The sequence below is a fragment of the Lasioglossum baleicum genome, unplaced genomic scaffold (genome assembly GCF_051020765.1).
Source record: "Lasioglossum baleicum unplaced genomic scaffold, iyLasBale1 scaffold1079, whole genome shotgun sequence".
NCBI classification, from domain to species: domain Eukaryota; kingdom Metazoa; phylum Arthropoda; class Insecta; order Hymenoptera; family Halictidae; genus Lasioglossum; species Lasioglossum baleicum.
Window position 1 is genome coordinate 12382 of NW_027470138.1, and position 10659 is coordinate 23040.

Sequence of the window (10659 nt, forward strand, 5' to 3'; positions counted from 1 at the left end):
CTTCTCTTCCACGCCGCGCGTCGCCCCTCCTTTTCTGCTTTTCTCCTTTTCACCGAAACGAGGAAATAAAGGGAGAAAATATTCTTCCGCGAATGATCGGTCCGCGGTGCTATGGTCGCGACGCGAGCCGTGGGGACACACGGGACTACTAGAGACGCTCGCTTTTCGTTCGTTTCACCCGTTGATTACGTATCGTTTCGAACAAACTGCAGTATGCGAGCGTGACGCAGCGGGGTCAGCACTCAATCGGTAGAATGGGAGCTGAACGTGCATCGGGGAACAAAAAAGAGACACGAAAAGCGGCGAGAAAGAGAGGCGATACAATAGTGCTACTGGTGGCGCGGCCAGCGTGAGAGGGCGAGAGGGGAGAGGAGATAGAGAAGACGGTGACAAAGTGGGCTGAAATATTTCTACGGCATAAGGGGAAAATTAATGGCACGGTCGCGGACAGTCCTGCTGCTTTTATGGAGTAAAAGCTACCCCGTCAAATCAACCGTTTCTCCGTTAACTACCAATCAACGTTATTACCGTGACTTTTTAACGGACACGTACTCTCGTCCCTCTGGAAATATCGGTCTTCCTACCGAAACGTGTTATTATTAAAAAGTCACGGCTCCAAGCGCGGTCGCGTGTTAATATCAAACCCGTGTAATCTGTATCAGAATTCGGGACGCGTGAAGAACAGGTCGATACGTGAGCGTGCCGCGTATTCTTTCGGTCACGATTCACGACGGATTGAATCCCGAATAGATCTAATCGCAATGGCCGCTACGGATACCTGATTTCGTATCGACTACGAACGCGTAGATTCTCAATAGATCTATTCACACGTGGGTGCAATAAAATCGAGACCTATGTATCGGATACGGGTCTTAACGCTCGACCGATGATTTCAAAGGGAACCATCTTCGGTCAGAGTCTCTCTGACGCAATTTATCGCATCTGTGCCGTTTACTTCTCCACCCCTTCGGGAATCGATCGGCGATATTTCGAGGCGAGCGTGAATCGACTGTCGATCGGTTTCGGACATTGGTCATTTCGTGCCTGCCGTAAGTACCTTCCTGCCGAGCTTCGGTAATGTCTTATCGGTAGGTGATATCTTGTATTAACACATTCCACCTGGTCTCAGACCGTCACGACCCACGCCATTTTCTACTCTCGCTGCCCACGTTGTTTTGTAACTTTCCACGAGAACACTTTATCATCCACCGATCATCTCCGGCGTTATTCTGCTCTGTCGATAGAAGTAGAAAGATCGCGGTATCGATTGTACGCGTATTCCTGCTAATAAGACCGTTCTCGTTGTCGACCGGTGTTAAACGAGGGAAAATAGTGGACGAAAAGCGTGTTTGGGAACGGCGGTGCATGCAATATAGACGCGAGGCTGGCAGATCGGGCGATCGACGCGAGATATAGGTTATGAAGAGAAAAACACTGGAGAATTAGCGAAGCGGCACAGGCGCGATTAGCCTGGAGCTTTGGAAACCGATCGAATTACTTGCCGCGCGGAATTCCCCGTACGGAACGATTTGTAGCAGTAATCCAGGCTTACGATTCCCGGTGCTTGGATGCGCTTTAATATGATTTAAACCTACCACCATGTTGACTACTGTGTTACGATCGTGAAGCTCTTACTGGCTACATGGGCCTTCCAGAGAGTCCTTGAGAGGAAGCCGGGACGATGTAGCGAGACATGGACGTGTGCGTACACGCAAGAAAGTGGCGTAAAATACGTAGGCGAGGTACCGGTTCTTTCCAAACCCACTACTGTTCCTCTTTGAATTTTAAATCTTTCTCGCTACCGAATGCAATTAAGCTGCATTCACCGGTGGACAAAAAATTGAATTCATGCGACGCGTATCAGATTAAATTGCATCAAGGAAATTGCATAGATATCCTTCGACACCTAGCCGTGTAATTATTTATCGATAGGACGCGATCGTACCTGTGTTCCTATGTAACTTACAACCGCGCGCTTCGAATTTTAATTCGTTTTCTTTCTTTTTTTTTCTTTTTTCATCGCGACACATTGTACGCGTACTTTATTTATACGCCCGCGATCTCGTGTATCCGACAGGTCTTCGAGACACTTGAAGTATATATCAAGATAGGGACTAGTTTTCGCACGTGTTTGCGCTTTGCAAATTCAGCCGCTCACGTGCCTCGACTGAGACAATTTCGTGACGCGAGTAACTCGAACAGCCGCTCGGGACTTGGCCTTTGTTTTCTCTGTGTTTGCTCCTTCCTCTTTTTCTTCGTTTACTCCTTCTGTGCTTCCTTTGCTTGTACGTGGAGGAAGAGAGTTCTTTGAGGCTGCCGCCGCTGCGCAGGCCGGCTGAGTGCGCGGGGCGACTGGCCGACCAGATACTTCACTGCGGTCCGCGCCTCGGCAAAAGTGATAAGGCCCCAGTAATTATAACGGGTGGCGCAAAAAAATCGGCGCCTCGTCTACTCGCCGCGGTTCTTTCTCCTTTCGTCCAGTACGCTCTTGGACATGCACCATTACTCGCGAAGGCTTTCTCCGTTCGAGCCCTTTCTCGTTCCATTGTTCTGCCCATTTTCCCCTACTCGATGAAATATAATTCCACGATGATATTTTTCTTCCTCGATCCTACGTTCGTTCGTTCGTCTTTATGGCGTATCACGAATCGTTTGTTCACTTCGGTTGAATTGTCTAATTTCAAATGGCTACGGTCGAATCAACGAGCATTGTGCGACGCTTCTAATATTGAAATTTTCATCCCCGACATCGTTAATTCTGAACGGCAAAATTAATTACGCGCGATAAAAATAGGTGAAATGCAAGCCTTCAATTTATACGCATAACGTGGTTGTACAACCTCTAATTAGAAAAGTATATTAGCATTTACTTGTTCGAGACGAGTAATTCGATATCCAGGTTCTAGAGAAACGTGAATAAAATACACGTAACAATAAATAGCCTCGTAATGGAGAATGATAACTCAAAATTGCAACCGAGAAGCATAATGCTTTGTAATTATGTTTGTAAGATTGTAGATAAAAGCGAAGTAAGCCTAGGGACTTATCGTCAAGTGCAGCTAGATACGAATGTAAATAGAACTAGTCGATATGTCATTAACGGTTATCGATATTTAACTCGTTGATAATTTATTTTCGTGAAAAATTGTTTATACGTCGAATTATCGATATCGTTTATGTGACGCCATCTGTTATTCGCGAACGATAAGAATAACGTTTCGTTCTCAGCCAGTAGATGGCAGTAGAATAGCGTACACAGTGTTTGTTTACGAAAAGCATTTGCCTTGAACACAAAGTTTTTATGAAAATCTTTTAGGAAATTCGTTAAATGCTATTTTAGTATACCGACTGCTCTGTGTCCTTTTAACTGTAAAATATAAAGGAAATTTTGGTATTTTCACTTTACTCCATAAGAACAATCAAACAGGTGATATGTCCTTATTGTAAATGTTATTGTAATTTTGATTGTAATTGTATTTTATGTTTTCCGTTGTGTCTTTGAGTGAAATTTAAATATAAGTTCGATTAATGTTTATCGCGTAATCTTGTATAAATGTAATCTTGTATATCGCTTCCTAATTTCATTATCGTGGTAGATATCGTAAGCATCTGTGATAAAATCTTGATTTTTATTTTGTTTTATTTTTTAAAAATGTTCATTAAGGAAAGGAAACAAAAAAGAAGATTCGTTATAATGGAAAAGTTATTAAAACGCCCAAGAATTACAAAAGAATCGACTATTCTTGATATGGCATCGTCTATTAGTAAGTAAATGTTTTTTATAGAAGAAAAGCTTAATTATTTAATAATATCGTGCTCGTATTAAGAACTCCTTAAACGAGTTTTGAATAGCAGCTTGGCACTACGTTTCTGAATGATTCTTTTAAAAGTGAGGTTATATGTGTAATTTATTTCATATTTTAAACACTTGGCCCAATAGATCGTGTAATTCTTTATTGCCTAATATTTCAGGGGAAATTTCTGAATCGGTATCATCTATAAGTGAGAGCTACAGAACACTTCTGAAGGTTAATAAAGCACTGGTTTTGTATATGAGAAATGTTAAGAATACCCAATCTTCCATTGTAGATGAAATACAAACTGATTTGGAGGAAGCATCGCTAGGAAAAAGTTCATGATTTTACAACTTTTTTTGTATGACAATGTTTTGTAATGTTTATGCCTATAAAAACAGTCAATAAAATTTGTCATAAATCAGTCTTAAAAACGCGTACATAAATAATATATTTAAAATAGCATATATTAACATTGTACATGAGTAGCAATATTGAATAATTAGATTTCCTTATATCACAATGCTTTTTAATATATAAAAATGCATTACTTATACCTTATAATAGTGAATTACATAAATATTATAGTAACATATCACGTGTATGTGGATGTAGAATGGCACAAAGGTGTAAGATTAATTTATATTTATGTTCCATTAAATAGCGGCCTCGTGAGTTTTATAATTTAGTCTATATATCAGCATTTTCATTTGAATTCTGGGTCTGGTTTATGTTTTCCCCTAGGATCATCGGTGTCTAATGCAATTATTACTGGTGATACATTGTCTGATTTCTCTGCATACTCAAATCCGTAATCGACTCTTCTTGATTAAAATAACATCTTGGTCTTCCAGTGAAAAACTTACATGCTGTTAACGAATATGTATTATGCATTCATAAACCCATCGGTTCATACAAAACTAACACATTGTTTTGCTCGTTGTAATTTTATTCGTGATAAATTTTTACTTATGTCATTCTTGTGAGTTTAAAAAGCAACTCTATCATACAAGATATGATGATAGTTAAGAAACTTTTGTTTCTGTTTTAGTGCAATTGGTAGTTTAACATTAAACACCAGTCTCATGTTTACTGGTTGCACGATACATTCAAGAAAAGCAAACAGAGTTGTTAATTTCTCGTGATTTAAGCAGGAAAATAAGATGATTAAAAAAAAAAATCCCAAAGAAGATTTGATGCAATGCGTGCAGCTTTCAAGATATGCAAGACAGTAGGGTGCAGTAAGGTTTAATTCCCAGAGTAGTAGTCCTATTCATTCAGCTCATACCTGCACGTATTTTGGTCGAAATATAAGCCAGTACTGCACTGTCGTACTTCTCTACATGAGCAGCTACAAAGATCTGAATTCCAGACTTTCTTGTCGCTTTCGTTGCATTTCTTCTTTTCGTTGACGTTGTTGTATATAAGTCTGCTTTTTGTTGCAATGCTGCAAGTATATATATAATTCAATGAAACGACGTAATCTCCTCGAGTTCATTGAAATATCTAATTCAATTTTCAAATTTAAATTCAACTAATAATCAGATGATAAACGGCACATTATCGTATGAACGTGTACGCGAATTATTACGATACACATCGCGGATCGAGTTTATACCGGTTTAAAAAGGAAGATCTCAATCATCGACTGTCTTTAAATTACCTCCTCCTTTACTTTGCAGCTGCACTCGCATTGCGTGTGCTCTTCTACTGGTACAATGCGTTTACTCCTATATACTAATCCTTTGTGGTGGTCGGTAGTCATCACGTAGATCTGTAAATAATTGTAACAACATGATCGTTTCGAACAACAGCCTTTGTGACCGATGATATAGATTTATCATCACAAGCTCTTTTTACCTCGAAAATTTCGTGTCTCGGTTGCCGTTGGCTGGCAAGAGAGGAGGGAATTGTAGCAACAACCTCCGCATCTGTTGATTCGTATGTAGGTGGGGAAGTATATGCTAGTGGTGTCGGTGTCTGGGTGAAGTTGAACCGTTCGTAATTCAGGTTTACACGTTGCCGGGACTGGTATCTCTGCGTTCGATCGTTCTTCGGTTTCTCCGACTTTACCTGGAAGAGGATGTGTCGTATAGCACGCCGGATCATACGGCAGAATGGTTAGTCAGAGGATTTTCCTTTTCTTCCTCCCGATTCCTGCTTGCGTCTAATTCGCCGTGCGGTTTCTGTGGTTTTACGTAAAAGCGATCGGACTCGAAACTTTAGGCGGTAAAATCTGTCCTGCTTCTTTTAGGCGATTAGAATGATGGAGAGTCAGACGCAGGCCATTTCGTTCTCCAACAGCTACTTCGCTTTGGTCGACGGTCTTGCTTCCGGCTTGGAGACCCAGCTCTCGAGAGACGTGGTGCTCGATTGGTTCGGCAGGACGATCAAAGGTAACAAAAACGTGGCTTCCTTCATGGAGAATCACAAGATGAATACCAGGCACATATTCTCGCGAATCGTGCCGACCAGCGGCATCATTTGCGAGAAGAAACGCTCGAACCGGTAAGACCACGCGAGCACCAAGTTTCGAACTTCGCGAAACCGGAGAAAACGGGCCTTAACCTTGGAATTTTTACGCAGGAAATCGTTCCGTCATCGCCAAGAAAGCGTGAAAAATGCGAATGATAATAACGGGGCAGATAGTGAATCGTTTGTCGCAGAAACGGATATATCCACGCGTGACTCCGCGATGGACATTAATGGAATGAAATCGATATGAAAGAGACCGGTGTGACGAACAACGTCTTACTATTTGAGCGAGGGTGATCTCTGTAATCTCTTCAAGCTCGAGATCTCGCCAGCGAACATAGAAGAGAACGAGCAGAGCATTAATAGGATAAAATTGGAAGAGGAAATGGCACCAACCTTCGAGAGAGAGTGTAGCGAAGAAGATGGCCACGTTATCGTCGAGGCAAGCACGGTCAAGTACGTGGAGGCAGACGACGAAATCGAGTTCTCACGGAAATTTTGAAAACGAGGCAAGTTTCCATTTTCTTCCTACATTTTTCGTCTTCCACATTTGGTAGGAACGAATCGGGATAGGTTGCGTAAAAATGATAACATGCGTTGTTCAATTGAATCGTAGATATTCGACACGCGTATTTCTCGGCAATAAGCAATTTTCACACGTGGAGGCGGCCATGCAAATTGCAAATTGCATATTCCATTCTGACCGAATGCCCAGCCTTGGAACCACTTTGCGAAACTACGCGCGACACCGTGCCCAAAGTCAGACTGCCCAGTCTCGCGGAGATAAATGAAATTACCAACAGGCTGGTACCGAACACCAACGATTTCCGTGGTTTCCTCAGGACTATCGACTTTGTCGAGGATCGCAAAGGCATTCTGGAGAGCCTGGAAATGGTGATGGCTAAAGACCATCGTGCTTCTTCATTCACGCCCCAATACGTGAAGGACAAGCTCGTCTTTAATAAATCGTGCGTGAACGTGGACGTTTGCAACGAGGAGAATAAGAAAAAGTTCGTTTTCAAGTATCAGATTCATCTGATAATATACGAGGACAGTCAAAAGTGCAAGACGAAGAAATTATCCAGAAATCCGAAAGAGTAAAATTTTCAGTAAGAAAAAGAGGATATATAAAGCGAAACGATCCCTTTTCTTCTTCTTCGAGCGTCAGGAAATTAGTCTTTCTGAGGATTATCGTTAAGATTCTCCTTTTTTATATTTTTAAATTTAATGTTTTTTTTTAGAAATCTCAATCTCTGGATGGTAACTCTGTGTTCGTTGTAGATACGACGTTCACAGAAAGTAATCTCGTGTTCACCGATAATCGAGTTTGAGCAATAAAATTACTAGACGATACCGCGCAGATTAACAGGTTTATCTAACCGAGTAATATTTGCCGAATAGTTATAGCAGGTTTGCTCGCAATAATTTGTTCTTTAAATATTCGAGAATTTATCGTTGTCACTGCAACCATAAATCCTCGAATGCTATTTCGTGCAGTAGCAGGTCTACGCCAGACAATTTATTTTTTTCCTTTCGCCGATACGCATACATTTATGTTCTTTTTTTTTTTAACTGAAATAAAACAGAATTTGCACTGTTATATCACCTCGAGTGTGTCTCTCCGCGGATTGTCGCGAATCTATTCTAAATTAATAATACGTATAACTGAAACCATTCGTTATCCTACTTACTCTGGATCGAGAAGGTATTTTGCTGCGGGGTACGCCTTTGACTAACTGAGGGAACTCTACGACCGTCGTGACGGAACTCATTTTTCTGGTTAAAGCCAGCGGTATCTGGAACGACCGGGAAATTTTCGGTAAATAAATTATAAGCGAAATATTTCGGTATTTCCCATTGCCGAAAGATCGTCTATTCCTTTATCTCGATTAGTCATTAGCGATTACCTGATAGCGATAATCGATAAAGTATGCCAATAAATCCGATTAACGGGTTACTTGCTACAGCAATGCCACAAAAAGAAAAATAATTCTTATTTGTCGCTGCATTCTCGCATTTGTCACGTACGTGGTAAAGGCAATTTAGCGAAGAACTATGCACGTGCAAATCGACTGCATTTCTATTCCTCTTACTCTGGAATTTCAGCGTTTTGTTATGCATATCAGGGGATGCAGAATCGAAGAAAGTGAGATACACCGCACATTGTCGCCAACTGAGATCTTTAATTCAGATCGTACGATATTAGACATCAGGAGCTGTTGCACTGGCGTCCGGACGCTTGAATTGACGTATAAGGAAATGCTCGGCTTAAGGAATAGATTAAAAGAAACGTTGCAAGAAAGGAATATCGATTAACTATTAGGGTATTTCCTGTAATATCCGTAAATCATCAGTTTTGCCCGCGAATGCTACTAAAAACGATCTTAGGTCAATTATCGGTGAAACTATAAATGGTTGGCGCCATTACACTCGCTATATTTGTAATATACTTGAATTGCACTTTTACGTCAATTACGTGTACGAGACACTGAAGGTATTACGCTATATCGTGCAGAGATTAGAAATCGGTTATCGGGTTAGCGTAAGAGTAACATGTATACTGACTTCTGATTTCGCTTTTCGTAGTATCGAATTTTAAACTGTTGGAAACATGAGTCGACGTTGCAGTAGGATCAATCCCTGCCTAACTTGCGATAATTATTCGTGTCATCGATTGACCAATGCCTCGAAATTTGTGGTTTTCTATCGCTCTATCCTACATAGTTTCGCTTGTTCTTCGATCTCTTTGTCACGTGACACGAAACGACATAACCTGCACGCACGAGAAGGTCTGTTAGCAACGACGTTACCATGTTACGAGAGAAAGTGTTTCTATCGCGGCATAACCTATTGCCCCTTGGATCCGCTAGCCAACTTCACAATGAGTAAATTTGCAAGTGAGATTAAACTTTTCGCGGATTACCTACCGTAACGCGATCATTCAAGGTGCGTTGTTTCATCTGTAAGGAACGACAATGTGCTGCCATCAAACGTGCGAATATTTCGTGGGTATATAACGTGGAAGATTTTTCTTCGTAGTTACTTTCTAATCATCGTCAATTGGTAGTTCTCTTTTGAAGTATAATTTGTAGGTTATGCGTCTATCGTTACACTTGCAGGGCCCCGACCGTAATCAGATCATTAATAATATACGAGCGCGTCGTTAAGAACAAAATGATTTCGCTATCGTGAATCATAGTTCACGAGAATACGATAAAAAATAGATCGATATACGGAGATGTTATCCTAAAAGTTCACGGCGAACTCGATTGTAAATTTGCGTTATCGATATTGGTAATAATCGCATTATCGCGTAGAATTGGAAAGCATCAGTTGGTTAAGAAAGAAAGCAAGATGTGAGGTTAACCTTGCATTTGTGTAAATTATAATAATACATTTGCGAAATAATAAATGAAATTATCTGTACGTTTTACGATATCTAATACGAGATAGATCCGTCATGTTCTCGATTCGTTTTAGACGTTCAAAAATTGCGTAGTAGCTTCTTATCTTCGCGTTACTGCAACAGAATAAAAAGCAATGCACAACTGCAACGGCTTCGAAGGAATTTATATAATTTATCGGATTCCGTTTATTTATTTACCGTGACTGCCGGACATAACCTATATCAATTTTCTGCAGCCTACGTTACGAATGTATCTGTATCCCGCTGGACATCGGTTCGAGCCGGCATTCCTTGGCGGAAAGATTAGAGGTTTCGATTCACTTGTAGCAACGAAAACGCACAGAAGGAAAAAAAAAAAACACGGAAACGTAACGGCGACATTCTATACGCACAAAGTTTGAACGACCTCGATATTGCTTCAGTTGCCATTCGTTGGGCCTTTTCACTTTTCACCGAGCTCTCGTCGAGACAAACTAGAGACTGCCGAAGAGAACAATGCAAATACGTGCATTATATCCCTTTTAACACGATTCCCCTTCTCTATTTCTACTAATTTGCGGTTATAATTCGTATCTTGATTACGCACAATGTGGTTTAAAAACTTGATAGTAGGTACGCACGATAAAATAATCAGAAATAACGGGTATATTTTTTGTAGGATATTATCGCTAATACGCATATATTCGCATCGATATGCAAAAATGAATTTGTTAAGGTTCGCGTTTATTTCGAAACTCGGTTAACGAAAGGATCGTCGAGTAAAAATATATCACGATGCCAAAGTCGTTTGTAATTGATTATATTTTATTGATAAACGCTTTATAAATTATAGGTCCATTCAAATAATTCGGAATAGAATTACGATTCGTAATACGTTGCAAAATGTTTACGAGTAATTGTAAATGTACATGAATGAGACTTTACCTTATGTAGCTTAATTTTCTTTACACGTTAAGACAGATTCCAGTATGTCTTACCAACGCG

The 10659-nt window shown here is 40.5% G+C and overlaps 1 protein-coding gene and 1 pseudogene across 1 annotated transcript; one reads left to right on the top strand and one right to left on the bottom strand.

Annotated features, from left to right (window-relative positions):
* Window positions 1-872: 872 nt before the first annotated feature.
* LOC143220485 (vascular endothelial growth factor A-A-like) lies at window positions 873-5903 on the bottom strand. The gene is given in 6 exon segments (XM_076446125.1): window positions 873-942; window positions 5083-5217; window positions 5219-5241; window positions 5458-5537; window positions 5655-5846; window positions 5894-5903. Coding segments are annotated over 6 exon segments (510 nt in total).
* Window positions 5904-6060: 157 nt separating this feature from the next.
* Window positions 6061-7572, top strand: LOC143220486 (uncharacterized; annotated as a pseudogene).
* The last annotated feature ends 3087 nt before the right edge of the window (window positions 7573-10659 follow it).